This window comes from Scomber japonicus, chromosome 23 (assembly GCF_027409825.1).
Source record: "Scomber japonicus isolate fScoJap1 chromosome 23, fScoJap1.pri, whole genome shotgun sequence".
In the NCBI taxonomy this organism is placed as follows: Eukaryota; Metazoa; Chordata; class Actinopteri; order Scombriformes; family Scombridae; genus Scomber; species Scomber japonicus.
In genome coordinates, this window is record NC_070600.1 from 17152382 (window position 1) to 17168623 (window position 16242).

The 16242-nt window shown below is 40.5% G+C and overlaps 2 protein-coding genes across 4 annotated transcripts in view; one reads left to right on the top strand and one right to left on the bottom strand.

The window, feature by feature from the left end:
- The window catches only part of bltp3b (bridge-like lipid transfer protein family member 3B), a 40523-nt gene extending 31831 nt beyond the window's left edge, over window positions 1-8692 (bottom strand). For 2 of the 3 annotated variants that reach the window (XM_053314235.1, XM_053314234.1), the window contains exon 1: window positions 2366-2558. In XM_053314235.1, the coding sequence (XP_053170210.1) occupies window positions 2366-2457 (92 nt within the window). In that variant the 5' untranslated portion in view covers window positions 2458-2558. Of the gene's footprint in view, window positions 1-2365; window positions 2559-8304 lie in introns of those variants that run through there. The other variant, XM_053314236.1, reaches the window with a different exon arrangement.
- A 2911-nt stretch (window positions 8693-11603) lies between these two features.
- ckap4 (cytoskeleton associated protein 4) lies at window positions 11604-15189 on the top strand. Its single transcript, XM_053313923.1, has 2 exons — window positions 11604-11955; window positions 13462-15189. Exons 1-2 carry the CDS (start codon window positions 11638-11640, stop codon window positions 14623-14625), a joined length of 1482 nt encoding a protein of 493 aa, XP_053169898.1. The 5' UTR covers window positions 11604-11637; the 3' UTR covers window positions 14626-15189.
- Window positions 15190-16242: the final 1053 nt, after the last annotated feature.

A 16242-nucleotide genomic window follows, 5' to 3' on the forward strand; every position in this document is an offset into this window, starting at 1 on the left:
TAGGGAGGGGGAAAAAAATAACACTGTAAAGTAAGGAGGGGACATTCCCACCACTGGAAAATAAACCTTTGCAAAATGCTAATAAGCTAATCATTTCTGTTAACCTCAGCTAATCACGTAGCATTTCATAACCTAAAAATATCACCCCTTTTTAAAAGAAGTGATAGCAAAAAGATATTCAATATATAAAAAAAAGTAGGGAGGAAAAAAAAAAAATCTGAAAAGTAAGGAGGGGACATTCTCATCACTGGAAAATAAGCCTTTGCAAAATGCTAATAAGCTAATCATTTCTGTTAACCTCAGCTAATCACTTAGCATTTCACAACCTAAAAATATCCCCTTTTCAAAAGACGTGATAGCAAAAGATATTCATATTTACGATATATAAAACTTGTTTGTGACTTTATTAGCAGTTTAATTTCAATAAACCAGTCAAAAAGACACAATAAGACCAGATAAGCAGTCTCTCCTGTCTGTCTAACTATAGCTACACTGGCCATGACTTGCTATGCTGACACTAGCAAGCTGACCCACTAAAACACAGATAGTAGGGATGGGCTATAAATCCATATTATTATATCAATATTGTGATATTTTATAGATATCGTCATAGATTTTGAATAACGGAATAAGTGTTGTCTTTTCCTGCTTTTAAAGGCTGTATTAAGGCCCATTTATGCTCAACGTTAAATACGGATACGGACGGAGCCTTCTGTCTGTGTTCTGCGTTCATTTCATCCGTATTTCTGCACGTTTCCATAAAGCTTATGCATACGGACCAAACGGAGCAGTACGACTGGAAACCGTGGGGGCACTGTTGCTATCACTACTCGATACGTAGCACCAGCGAGACACGAAGAGGAAATAACAATGGCGGAACTTTTTGAGGAAAGGTTTTGCGAGTTGGTTAGAAACTTTAACCATATCGTTTTTGTCTTTTATGCAAGAGGAACATAATCAATATCTCCTCCACAGTTGCCATGTTTGTGTTTGAGTTTGTGGTTTTCATAAACTTTTGACTCTGTGCTGCCCCCTGGTGGATGTATTGGTTAACATCCATGCCAACGTAAAGGACGCATGGAAGTATGTGAGCAGTGACGGTAACATCGTTTGAAAAGGACGGATACATTTTCGTACGTACGTTGAGCAAAAGTGGGCCTTTACATTAAAAATGTAATTGTAACCCTAATTTTCTGAGCTTAACAGACTGTTCTATTATCTGCCTTTATCCACTTAGTAATTATATCAACATCACTGATTATTTATCAAAAATCTCACATTTCACAAATATTTTATGAAAATGTCGATATCGAGGTATTTGGTCAAAAATATCATGATATTTGATTCTACCCATATCGCCTAGCCCTAGCAGATAGTTAATGGTTAAGTGGTTGACAGTGTGCAGAACTATGAACACCCAAAACAAATCTGAACATGCAAAGAATGAAAGAAAAACTGACTCATCCAAAGTCATTTCTACTCTTAAACATTTAACAACCAACCTGCTTTTATTTGTTTTTAGAGTTTTTAATTTGCAGGAAACAGCAACACAGTTTACTGCTTAGTTTGTTTGGTTCAATTAAATCCAAGGTGACCATGATGTGTAGTACATCTCTGTGTCACTTCAGTATTTTATACAGAGGGCCCAAAATCTGGAATTTACTACCCTCATATTTTGTGAATGTATCCCCATCTAGTCTGAGTCCAGTGAATGTTTTTTCATATTCATAATGTGGCTATGTGACTGCAATTTCTTGGTTATTTTACTGTTTGTGTTTGACATTTTTATTGGAGGGCTATGTTTTTAGTTTGACAGTGATAATGTGCTGTACCTGAATGAATTCTTGTAATGTAATTGTGTTTGTGATCCTTGCTGTCTGGAGAATGCCATTCTGCAAGCGCCTGAAGGGTTTTTTGGCAATTCTCCTTCATATGGCTCTGTGCTCATCATTACTGTGCATTTTTAATGGCTCTATGTGTGTGTAAATACGTGTAAGTAATACAGATAGTATATCAGAAATCTTGATGATTGTGATAATACTGTTTACTGGTGGTTGGTTAATCTTGGTCACAATAACCACAGCATGGATATTTGATACAGACACATTCCTATTTTGCAATACTGAGAGCAAATATCTGCTAAGAAAGATTATGAAGACGTTCTGCATGTTTTAACTTTACTGCTTTCTTCACTAATGCAACATTGTCTAGCCCTAACGGTTACTAGAAAACACCGTCTTACTCCACGTTATCATGAAGAGTGATTATTTGGAGAGAGGGTCATGCAAAAATGCAGACGCTCTTCCTAAAAACACCTACACAAACATGTCAACCGGGCCGACACTGCAACAACACACGGACAGACCTGTCAGAGTGGAGCCAGTTTGTTTTGGCAGCCGAAGGACTCGAAGTCCTGGAATATTTATGACCCTGTGGAGACGGCGAAAAGGTTAGCATGAAGGAGAAAACAATCCCGAGACCCCCAGATACATAGGAGCAGTAGAGGACACCGAGGCCTGGAGGGACCCCTGACCAAATGTCAATCTGTCACACACACACACACACACACACACACACACACACACACACACACACACACACCATTAGAAAAAAAACACACCCCGCACACTAGAAGGCCACAATACTTCAACTGCGCACAGATGAAACACCCACAGCCAGGCACTCAGTCGTGACTCATGCCATTATAGCCTTCCCACCCGCAGTGAGCAATAACAGCGGGAATAGTGGAGTTCATTGGTATGAAGCCTCGTCAGCCAGCCACTGCGGGATGGAGCGAGTCTAGTGATGATAAACACATCTATTGACACCACAATGAGAATTAAACCTCATATGATGAAAAAAGGCACGCATTTTACACTCAAACTCAATCTGAGGTGACTCAGTTAAAAATGCTTCCTTAAAATAACGGTCTCCTCTTTACCGAGTGTAACCTTTCCTCTGACGTCCTGACTTGGACTTCACATACCAGTCTGGCTTTAAGCCTAATCTCCCAGGGCCACCAACTTGTTCCATTCGAAGGTAGAGATAATCTCTTCATTCTTTAGGGGCCTAGTTCAGTGTCTCAGTTTGTCTATCAACAGCTCTGCTTAACACACGCTACATCGAGCTGATCTCACCCCATTGCTCCAAATGTGAACAAACCCCTGCAGTTGAGGATGTGTTGTGCTGTGTTCATGTGATGTAAATAAGTATGGCTGTAACTAAGGATTATTTTCTCAATTAATAAAAGTATTGCTATGTTGATGAAAAAGTCAAAAAAGAAAAATACCTAATATAGTTTCATAAGCTCAAGGTGGCATCTTGTTTTAATCCGATCCAGATATATAATTGTTGGCGCTAGTGGTTGATCTTGTCAAATTTAATTATTTAAACGCTACTACATTTATTTTTTATAGCCGTTTTGTTTTGAAGAATACAGCTGAATTAGTTTGATTATAATATTAGCAGAATTGTAGTTCATTTGAGTATTGGTTAATGCTTTTGTTTTGAAGGTCCTGGGCAGCTCGGGGCACAGAGGTGAATCTATTTCTACAGGTAGGCAGTTAGAGGACCAGGGGGTAGTGGTAAAGGGTTTATGGGTGTTTTAACCGGGCCAAGAGAGACAGCATACTGTATACCATTGTTCTTTCTCTGCTTGCTTGCAAAAATGGTAAAATAACCTGCATGAAATGTCATGCTTGCCTGGACAATGGACTTATTTTCCCTGCGTAAGATTAATGTTATCATCACGCCAATCCAGATATTGCGTTCATCATCATGTATGACACAGAAAAGCTACAAATCCACACATTTAACAGCTTGTTATGACTGCATATTTACCATTTCTGCTTTTAAAAAATGCCTAAAGTGATGATTCAATTATTTAAACAGCTGCCCATTCATTTTTTAACTAAACTACCTAAAAATCCAGCTTCTCAAATGTGAGAATTTGCTGCTTTATTCTGGATTTAAATTGAATATATTTGCTTTATTGGCTGCTTGTCAGTCAAAGCGACACATTTCAAGATATTGCCTTGAAAGGAAAACAATCATTAGATTAAATCGACATTGAAGGCAAATGTTAGTTGAAGCCAAGATGTCGAGATAAGAAGCAACAAGGAAGGAAGGAAAAAGGAGACATAAGTAGGAAGAAGGCAGGTCGTTCTCTCTCAAAGGAGCATCTGGGGACACATTCACTCTGTCACAAGACCGGTCATTCATAAAAAAAGCATGACTCATTCTTTCACACCTGATTTAAGGCTCCTGTATCAGAATATCTCCCAGCTCCTCATTCCTGCTCTGTAGCTGAGTCTGACCTTTCAACCTTTCACCTCCCTGAGGAAACAAGTCAAAGTCTCTATCTATTTTTTTTTTGGGGGGGGGGGGGGGGTCAAGAACATTTGAGCACATGTAAATGTGATTAGAAGTTTGTGTGTGTCTGTGTCTGTGTCTGTGTGTAATAGGATCTACTTCAGTCTGGCTCTGGCCCAGCTCGCCGTCGATATCCAAACCTGTGTGTGATGCAGACAAACACTCGCCTTGTCATCAATTTGCCCCCGGGGGCTACCTGAGTTCGACCTTCTGTGGGGGAAAAACTCCACAACACAACACAGCTCTGTCACTTAATATTCACAGAGCCACCTTTAGACATGACCGGTCCACACAGAATCCCCAAAAACAGCTCACCCTGCACAAAAAAAAAGCCCCTCTCAACTAGTTTAATATGTCACGCATGCCTCAGTGCACTTGTCTTGGCCAGAGGAGGAACAGCTATTGCAGACTTCAGAGTCAATGAACTGGAAAGGCACCACACTGTCTCGCTCTAACGGGCTCGTCCTTATCGCGGGAAACATTGGACGGACGTGTGTCCTTTCTCTGCAACAGTTCGGCGTGGGTTTCCCCAGGCACTGAGCTAAGATGTTGACACCCACAACATAACCTGTGGCTGTGTAAAGACACCTACAGCATGTGTGTGTGTGTCTTTATGTGAGTGTGTGTGAATCATCAAGCCGGCAGCACAAACTATTCCTGGGTGATGCTGATGAGGCAGCACGATCTCACCAATTCCCCCCTCCCCAATCAAAATCTAGCAAGCGTGCGTCATAATCATAGTCATCTGTATCTGTGCTCGGACAGCTGGGGTGTATATGAGGTGATGCTGCTTTGGCAGTCTGACACGGCATATTTTACCGTGATGTCACAACACCGAGAGAGGGATTGCCCCGCCCCCCCCAGCTGTGAGACCGGCAGGCTTCGTTTCAGCACCGAACCAATCGGGGCGGGAACGGAGAAGATCAGATGACACAGGCCTCATATAGATGACATCACTACTCTTCTGGTCGTTTCCTGTCAGTGTTGATGCTAACGCTGCTGAGGGCGATGTGCTGAAACACTTACACACACACACACATCACAATGAGACACAGATACACAACTTAGAGTACTAGGACGATGAAGGGCATGCTACCCCTAGGCTGTGTGTTGTAAGCAACTCAAACCTTGGCTGAGGCATTGTGTGAGAGCATGAAGGACAAAGCAAATCCTACACACCATTAAAGCAGGACCAACACCTCATATCCTGGTATAGCTTGTTTTATATAAAAGCTAACAATACATATTATGATATAGCACATTTTCTGTAAATTGAATGAATAAATAGCCTAGTTTATAGAAAATGACCTCACAGACAGGCTTATTTCTTATTACATTTGGGATTATACACACTCTAAAATAGGTGTAACAGAATAAAGAGATTAGTGTGTAAAATAGAAAACACACTTTTTGACATGATTCTTGTATAGGTGGTAAAAAAGTTTAGTGGTGTTTAAGTCATTCTGCAGCATTATTTGCACACTATGCCCTTCTTTTAGGTACAAGTTTCTCATTTTGTCTCGTCCTTCTCATGTTGTACCCTGTTCTGTGTCACCTTCACTCTCCTCCATGTTTGTTTGTGTTGCCTTCATGAAAGTGTCCTGCCTGCATCATGGATGTAAATATTCAGACCTGGATACTAGACCCAAAGATACATACATGCATACATGCCAAAAAAGTTCCATGTTGTGTGGCTCACTGAAAATGCGCTTTATTGTTTCTCCTGCTCAGTCCATAGACTTTACATAGCGATGACGTCACAGCTTTTAAAATCAATCACTTTTCTCGGCCAGAGGAAAGTTTTACAAATATTCAAAATAAACCTCCATGGATCAAAAATTCATAATAGAAAAAGTCATAATTAACCTTGTCTGCCATTGTGTCTTTACTTGGAAGAAAACTCTTGGTAGCATAGCTCGTTTAAGGAATAGGGCGGTGCGTAATGTGTGAGTGATGACGGTAAATGTGAGCACCGAAGATGATAAGGTTTGCGGTAAGTCAGCCCGGTAATAAAAAGTACATTAAAGACTACAGTGTGTCAGTTAATAAATGATGCAGCTTGTCAAGACGAATATAAGTGAAGGGCTAGCTCCAAAGATAGCAACAATGGGCTAGTCTAACCTGACATCTCTAATCAGACAGACATGTGTGGCTGCTGAGTCTCTGCAGTTTTTCCCGCTCCCCCAAACGGAAAAATACTCAGACTTTTGGACCCCACTGTAAATCAAATTGAACAGCCCTACATTAAAGTATCAACCAATGAGTGGAAACTTAATCCCAACTCACAGCCAAGGACTTGTCATCATAAAAACTTTTTCTGACTAAGCACAATCACCCTTCTGCTTTCTCTTTTCAGGAGCTCAAACCGGTCTGTCTGCATACTGACCAGCTTTTTCAAAGAATCAGGTGGGACCTGCAATAAAAAATGTGACACATGTCATTTCTACGAGCTCTGAGCTTTGTCCAACTTTGAGACTCGCACTGATGCTATAATTTTTATTCTATACACCCTAAAGAAATTTCAAGGTGTGAATTTTCTCAGTTAGAGCTTATTAGCAGTTTAATATGTGGGAGTAAAACAGCGCTGCATATTTCAAGCTCTCCCCCTAGAACAAAACAAGGAAGTAGTCCATTGAAAGTCCCTTGAGGGACAGTGGAAAAGAATAAATAATGTATGTAAAACTGGTAGAGCTGAAAGCTCACCATAACAAAAAGACATTAAAAAAATAAATGGGGCCTTACACAGCAAGTGGTAGTGCCAAAAACAGATCCTGAAACAATATTAAGCTCATTTGTCTTCAGGTAGGAGTGCTTGCTGTCAAATGTGCTCAATTCAGGTGGCAGTGTGACAAATTTCCCTTTCTGAACAGCTTTGTGTTGTGAGGGTGCTCGGGGTTCATGTGGACTATAGTGTCTGACGGGGAAGGCAGAGGTGAAAAGACCAGATAAGCAGGGCTTAAACCCGTGTAAACAAACTCACACCCCGCTGATATGCCCTAACCAAGTCCAGCCTCACCCTACATATTTAACTCCAAATTCTCATATTACTTGTGTCAGATTAAAGGATTGGTTTCACAATTCAAGTCTGTCTTAAAACAACAGTCCAGTTCCCAGGTTTTCTTCACTGTAATCATTCCTCTTGTTCACACTGGCTATTGAAAGATCCCCCTTTTAAATGTGCTTTCATGTACGTGCTGAAGGCCAAAATCCACAGGGTGTCCACATAGTTGATCTGAAGCTTATATGAGGCTTCGGCAGTCTGAGTTAGTCATATCAAGTGGATATCTGCCACATTTACAGTCTTTTCAGCATCCAATCCCCTCCCTGTGTTTCTCTATTGAGCTGCGGTGGAAGCATAGTAACAAAAAGAGGGACTTTAGCACTAAAAAGTCTGCAATATCTACTTGCTGCTGTAACAATGCAAATGTCCATTGTGGGACTTATAAAGGAATATCTTATATTATCTTCTTTGACTAATTTGGACGACTGAAGCTTCATATTAGCTTCAAATAAGCATTTAAATGCATTTTTGTCCCCCATCACTTACATTGTAAGTGTATTATGAAAGGGTTTTGCGACCAGAAGGACAGAAAAACATGTCAATGTCTATTTGGGCACCTGACTGCTGTTTTAAACCAGATTTTTTTTTAAATTGTGAAGCTATCCTTTAAAAACTCCAGTTATTTCCCAGGTATTTGATGTTTGAATGCAGCAACCAGTTTGGTTACAGTGTGCTGGATCATTTGCCCTTAAGGGAAAAGCTGAGATTGTATGTTTAAACAATCTGAGTCAACTTGCTATACAGCGTTTGTGGAGGGATTAGCTCCTCGGTAGCTAAACCCGGTGTTAGCCTGCTAGCTTGACACGTCGGGTCAGTGAAGGTTTCAGTATCGGAAAGGCGACAGAGAGCCTGACAGCTAGCTCAGCACTGACCTGGAGAGATGCTTCAGTATCTGCTTCTTGATGAGCCCGGCCATGGCGGCGCAAATCCCGTTAACCGAGCCGCCGCCGGGGAGGGGGGGCTAGCTGGTTAGCTTTACCCGCTAGCTTTCTCCCACTCGAGGTATAAACAACTCAAATACGGATCATCGTGTCAGTCTTCATTTTTTTTGTTTAAGGGTGCTCCGGGACTAGAGGGAGCAAGGGAGGGGGATACGTCGGTGTCCCAATCACGACTGGACTCGGAGACAAAGCATACTACGTTTAGGCCATTTCATGCAGATACACTGATAAAGCTCCCAAAATCCGTCCAGAGGCTCTGCAGTATCATACAGTGAACACCTGGACGGCGGATCGGTCAGACAGCAGTCTGTTGTCACCGCGTCTGGGCGTGGACTCATGTTGCGTTCAGGCCCGCTAGGAAAGCCCAGGCTCGTGTGTATAGGGATTTATATAGAGATGCATTTAAGGTAATTGGTCACTTTGAGCATCGTCCCCCTTATATACTAGTATTCAGGGTCCAATTTGGCCCATTTTGTACATTTAAGAGCTGTAAAAACACCGTAAAATATTTCTTTTATCCGGACTTTTCCTAATGTGACTCACAGTATAGAAAAATGGAAGTAAAATATATCAATCGAATTAAGAGTCAGAATCTCTGCTTGTATGTGCCTGTTCTGTAATGTTTAAATTGTTAAAAGAAACGTTTCACAATTTTCCAATTCTTTCTTTATTATTATTAACCTTTATTTTACTTTGACAGACCATTGAGGAGGAATCCTCATTTACAATGGTGTCGAGAAACAACAACAGCAACAAAATACACAAAACAATATGAGGTAAAATAAAAGAAAAGAAAAGAAAAAAAGAAACCGAAGAAAACATTAGGAAAAAATAATACAGGTAAATAAATAAGGTATGATGAAGTTGAAAACATTTACAATAAATTAAAACAAGTTCTAAGATAAGGCCTTTGAAGTGCAATAGTGGTGGTAAAAAAATAAAATTCAAATTGACACAGCAGTGTAGTGGATAAACAAAAGTAGCAGTGTCATTTACGGACAAAGCTTTAGCCATCCAAATGAGTCAAATCAATTAGAGTGTAGTTCCTCTTCTTGTTACTATACTTCCACCACAGCTCAACAGGGAAACACTGTCCTAGGAAACACTAAGAGAGAATTTGATGCTAAAAAGACTGCAAATATGGCAGATATTCAGTTGATGTGACTAACTCAGACTGCTGAATCCTCATATAAGTTTTGCATTTTTTTGCACAAAATGACCCACTGTGGATTTTTGCCCCCATCATTTACATTGAACACATATTTAAAAGGGCATCTTTTAATAGTCAATATAAATAGGAGGAATGATTACAGCCAGGAAAACCTCTTTCAGTGTTCATATGGACATCAGTCAAGTCAGTTTCCTCCTGTTTATCCTGTATTACCTTACTCTCGTGTTATCTTGCTAAAGCTTTTTTGCCAAATCACACACACACACACAATCATGCATTTACATAACTTTCATGTTAATTAATGTATGTTGTTGGTGTAGTTTTCTCAGTTCATACTTTGTTTTATTTGCACATGTAAAATAATAATATATTTTGAAGTATGTAAACCAACTGCACTAGGTTTTTATGCATGCTATACCCTTTAATTATTTTATTGCACACTGTGTACTACATTTAAAACATTATTGCATTAACCTCAGTAACCAACCTATTACATGTGTAATGCTATAATTTCACACAACTATAGTTATCTGAGTCACTGCACGATTATTAGCAGCGTTTACTCTCCACATAAAATGCTCTTTTAGTGACCTCTAGTGTTTAAAATGAAGATAAACATGCATTTAGTCCCCTCTGGTCTTTTTTAACAGGGATACCAAGTTGGACTTTTCCTTTAACTGTGTTTAAAATAAAGCAAACTACACCATCATTGCTGCGTACAGGGATGTTTTTATTTTTGTGTGGCATGAGTGTGAATCATACTCTCCAGAAAACACACTAATAGCTAGGCTATAGTATGAAGGTATACTATAGGAATGTCATTGTAGTACTGTAACCCAGTGGCTATCAGACTTTTTCAAAATGACTCCTAAACTGACACAAATTAGACCACGGACCCCCAGTTTATAACATTTAGTCCCAGTTTACCCCATCTCATAAGATGTGTGCATTACATTACGTCACATTGTGTCACTGTTGTAGTTATGAATGCAACTGAAAATAAATGACCCCCCTTTTTTGCGGGGGACCCCCTGGAACCCCCCCAAGGACCTTTCGGGGGTCCCTGGAACCCACTTTAAGAACCACTACTGTAACCCACACAAAGACACTTAAATTAACAATTGAGGGCCACAAAACCAAAACCAAAAGGCATCTTATTGTAAATTCTGTTTGTGACTTCTTTTTTTAATCGAAACGACTGACAAACAACATTTCAGAGGCTTAAAAATAGACTCACTTGCATTTTTAATGAGGGACTTAGTCTCCAGCTATTGAATGGTGCGGACAGAAGGTGTGACTTGAGCTGATGTGTCTCTTTGTGCAGAGATGTAATGATGAGATGTGACAGCAGCCTGCTGAGCCGAGGCTGAAGCTGCCACGTATGAAAGGAGGAGCGAGCTGTGGAGCCCCTCCCTGCACTGCTGCAGGAGAGTTTGCAGAAACTCTGCAGTGTGTTTCAACATTTATGAATGTGTTTTGTCATGGTAACTGCAGATTTCATGCCAAGAGCACAAACTGCGGACTGGAAGTTTAAAGACCAGTTTGGTTAAAATAAACAATAACAAACAAAACAAAATCTGATATGTGTTTGTCATTTCCAACAGTACCACATCATCGTGGCATTTTCACACATTACAAGTGATAATCCACATTTGCTATGTTGAGGAACAAAGTGAAAACAACTCTGAAGATAACTGGAGCACTTTTTGGGAAACATCAGTGCTGCACCAGATTGATGCTCCTGCAGAAACTCTTGTTTTGGGTGTTGGATAGAATACAATAATTATGGCTAATCTAGTATCTAATGCAGAAATGTAACTAAACAATTACCAAATGTAACCATACAAAAAATTAGTCAGCGTTTCCTGGTGTTCCATATCATTAGGAGACAGTAGTTAAACATGGGACAGCCCCCATCCGCATACCTCAATGCAAAAAGCCCCGTAGAAGACACGACGCGCTCACTGATACGCTGCTGGTCTGGTGGGCCTGGACTGGTAATAAACTCCATCCACGACTGCAGAAACCAGCAGCACTGAAACACACACACACTCAAACACACTCCCACATAACTCAGTCAGCTCCCACTGAAGATGACTGCGAAAAACCGACAGAAGAACAGCTCGAGCGAGAAAAGCGCTGCGTCCAGCCAGGATGATGCGTCCAAGAAGAGCCAAAAGAGTGCCGGTAACGGTGTGAGTGGCCCCGCACCCCAGGGGTCACAGTCAGGAAGCAGTTGCGGGCTATTTTTTTCTGGTGTGTTTTACTTGGTGTTATTAGGCGCCGCAGGGTTCGTTGCTTTTTATTTACAACAAGTAGTGGAAGAAATACACAAAACAAGTGCCAAACATGAGGAGAGCGCACGGCAAAACGCAGAGCTGGTCGGTAAAATGGAGAGTGTCGTTCAACAGGTAGGTGGACAATAATGTGGATTAATCAATGGGGTGAAGTTTTAAAGAATGGTACCCAATATTTATCTGAACTATTAGAAGCATCCGAACAATGTGTTAAATGCCTCTTACACTGTTTGTGTTGTTATATGCAATTACATAACTGTTCATGTTGTACTTTATGTACTGTGGGGGGTTGGGTGAATTCACAGAAGGTATAGTGAACCAGAGTGATGGGTTTGCTGAACAAAGCCTCTTTCAAGTTGTGGAAAAAAGTTTCAAAACAAAAAAAATCAAAGTGTTATCCTCATGAAATCAAATAAATTCAACATAATTAATAATTTTACTTTTTTTCTCCTGTTTGGGAACCTCAGATAGAAGGCGTTCCTGAGTGTAAAGCTGGACAGGACAGATAAGGATGGGTTGATGCACCCTCCCCCTGTTTTATAAAGTGCATTAGTTTGCACAACATAAATAAAACATGTGTGATGACCAGTTTCCTTTGCAGAGATGTGAACATATATCAGTGCAAACTAAAGAATCAGCAGGCTTTTTATACATTGAGTCTCAAACTTTTCATTCATTCTTTCCTCATTCCTGAGGCACACAGTGTTCAACCAGTCTAAACTACACTGCCTCCAGCACTTTTTCCATTAACGACTATTCAAACGCTGTTGACACTAGTTGTTATGTGATGACTCAACTCTACCCATGCAAATTCACAAAGAGTTCTATGGGTGTATGTAGTTGTTTTAATTGACTGGGTGTGGACTCAGTCATATAAATTAAGTATATTACCTAAATCTTTTTCTTGATTGAATTTAAAACCTTGAAATCGTAGGTTTTTATACTTTTCATGCAGATTCATTCAGTTTGAACATAATTCTGCACAAGCTCAAATGTATTTTTTTCCACCACGAAAATGCAAAATCTCTTCAAATCTGAGAAAAGCTACTAGTGGAACTTGACCACTATATATAAGATCAATCAGGAGCTATCAAGCTTGTCTCAGTTTTCTAATGATTTGCCCATACTCATTAAAATAGTACACTTACTGAGTAAGAAAACAACAATAACAAACAAACACATGATAACTCTGTTAATGTGATATTTAAACATCTTTTTGCAAATTACAAAATAGAGACGAGCATGAAAGTTCACTCTTGGCTTTAGGAATAGTGGGGTTACAAAAAAAGTCAATGTCTATTTGCTATCTTCTTCTGGGTCTTTCAACCGCAACACATGGTTTTCATCAGCAAATGGATGCATCTCAGTTTTGACTGACTGAGCCATCTTCATGTTATCTCCATCTGTGACAACTGCATTAGCTGATGTGATTGAAAGCTCTAGAAAAAATTGCAGTTTCTTGATAATATAATAATTATTTGCAGTTATTTTACTGTTTAACTTCATTATGATAAGTGTTCCTTAATTCATGTTTGCAGACTTTGTCCTTGTCAGTCATAAGGTGGAGATGTTAAAGTGGAATAAAAAGCTGTACACTGACATGTATTCCTGTCTGTACAGGTGGAGTCTCTGAGGAGTGTTGTGGATGGGCTGGAGTCATCACTGGGCATCACGCGGGTGGAGCTGGAGGGGGCCATCAGTCGGATGAAGAGGGGCGAGGTGGAGACGAGGAGGGTGGAAGAGGCCCTTCAGAAGCTCCAGAATGAGCTCCTCAAAGACCTTTCAGAGGGCATCAACGAGGTGAAGGAGGCTCGAGAGAGGGACTTCTCCTCTCTGGAGAAGACTGTAGAGGAGCGTTTAGCTGAGGTGAGTCAGTCGATCAAAGCCAGCGTGGCGGAGTTCACCGAAGCTCAGGGCGAGGCACAGAGAGAGCTGTCTGATCTCAAGTCCCGCTTGGGTGACATTGAAGACCCTGCGCTCATCAAACAGGAACTGTCTGCCATCGTTAGTACCGTAGCTGAAATCAAAACAGCCAAGCAGGCAACGGACGCCTCGGCTGATGCGCTCAGAGAGCAGATAGGCACAGTGAGGGAAGAGCTCCAGACACGCAATCAGGAAGTGGCCTCTCTGTCTCAAGAAATTCAGTCAGTTAGCAGAGTAGTGCAAGATAATGTTGGAAGTCTGAAGCAGTTGGTGTCTGCAGCTGAGTCTGGAGTCCAGGCTCTGACGGAGAAAACGGTGACACTGGAGAGCGGGTTGGAGCAGGCTGTGGATGCTGTCCGCCATGTGGAGAAGAAGGTTAATGAAGCAGCCGCTCTAGCCCAGACAAGATCAGATGACCTGGAGGTTAGAGTCAAAGCATCAGAGGAGAAAGGAGATTCACTGTCCGCATCAGTGTCAGAGATCACCTCCAAAGTGGAATCGATCTTAGCCAAATACGACACCCATGAGAGCACTCTAGCTGCACAGGGGCAGGCAGTGGAGAAAGCTAAAACAAGCTTGATGGAGACGCTGGATGGACTGAAAAGTAGCGTGGAGGAGTCCAAGAGCCTGGGTCAGCAGGTGGGAGAATTGGAGGTGAGGCTCGCTGCCCTGGAGGCAAGCAGCAGCAGCATAAAGCCAGAGCAGCTGGAGAGCTTAAGAGGTGTGGTATCCGGCTTGGAAGGCAAAGCAGCCAAGCTAGAAGGCCACGAAAAAGCTATTTCTGCCCTTCAGAAAGCACTGAAGGAGACAACACAGTCATTAGCAAGCTTATCCAAAGCTCCTGGCAAAAAGGGCAAGTAGGGAACCTTAGATTGAAAAGTGACATCAAGATACCAAAACATCCAACATCCAACAACAACAAGAACAATATGGACAATAATGAAACACTCCTTTCCATTTATATGAAGATGTATTAGTCAGATCTTGTGGGGTGATGTCTTGATGTTGCACAATTTTGAATAGACTTGTAGGAAAGAAGTAAATGTGAGGAAAACTGGGTTGGGTCAGGGGGGAAGGGGCAGAGATGGACTGCTGATCTGTGAATTCAAATCCACACTCAGGCTGCACTGTAGTTTTGTTTTCTTATGTTTTTTTTAATGTTTTTTTGTGTTAGATTTGAAAGTTTTCTGTGCCAAGGCTGTCTTTTTAAAACTCAAATGCAATAAGCTCTTGTTGAGCACTCCATTGTTTACTCACTGCGTTTTTTTTTTCTTTTCACAAGAATAAAAAACTCTTGTTGACCCAAAACTGTGAAGAATGATTTCTTTCCGTGCTTACTGTACATTCAGGGAGCATTTACAAGCTGTAATAAATGGAAATGACCTGATTTATATTGTAAAAGTTAGTGGTAAAACTCTGATTTGTTGCTTTGGTTGAGCTACTTTTGCTGTTACATCATAGGTGACACATTAATTGCATGAGTAGGAATGAACTTTTTTTTTTTATAGGCGTGATGTACCCAAGGGCTGATGAAATCATATTGAAACAAACAGGAATTCCATCTCTGTGGTGTAATTTTTTTCTTACCATGCAATTTGTTTAAATACAATAAATAATTCATAATTGAGTAAATATAGTAAAAATACATTTTAATCTATTAAAACAAATTATTTTGAACATGTGACAAGAAGCCTCAGTTACTGTGTCAATCCTGCACAGCCAGTCCTTTCATCTACAAGCAGCTGTAGCAGATAACTGGTCATGTTTAGATTGACTGTCTTCCAGGTGTTCTGTAGAAACGAGGTATACTGTCCAACATCCAAGGCTGCAGTTGTGCGGCTACTTCACTGGAACACTTCAAAGTTTATCTTTTAGCTGGAAGGCGTTTGGATTCTCAGGAACTCAGTAATTACTAAGCTGAAGCCAGGAGATACTCACCTCTGTGTTGGAGTAGCAAACTGGAATTTCAAGTTTTGTAACAGTGAAATGGTAAAGGTGAGATTCTGGTTCACCTGGGATCACATGTTTAGAAAAATTTTAAATTTGCATTAAATGAGCCCGAAATTTGATATTTGAGGAAGAGAGGACTTGAGGTGTAGAGTTGGAAGTCCTGGATGACTGAGATTCTTAACATGTCACAATCTAGTTTTTAAATACAATTTTTTTTTGAGTGTAGGAACTTTTGGTTCTTTGGTACTTTTGATACCTACTTACAAGGTTCATGGAGAACAGAAAGTCTCAAAATAAGGAGCAAATTTGTTAAGATTGTAACCAAAACCATGAGGAAAAAGTAATGAGTTTATCTATAAAAATTGTTCTTTATACTACATGTGCTGCTGGAGTTTTAACAGCTTAAGCCAGTATGTATTGCCAATACCAAATACTTGACCATATTTCTGTGAGGATTGTCAATCATTCAGGTCATGCTTTCCTAGGATGGTTAAATTGAGAACAACTGGACTTCTTGGTAGTAGATAT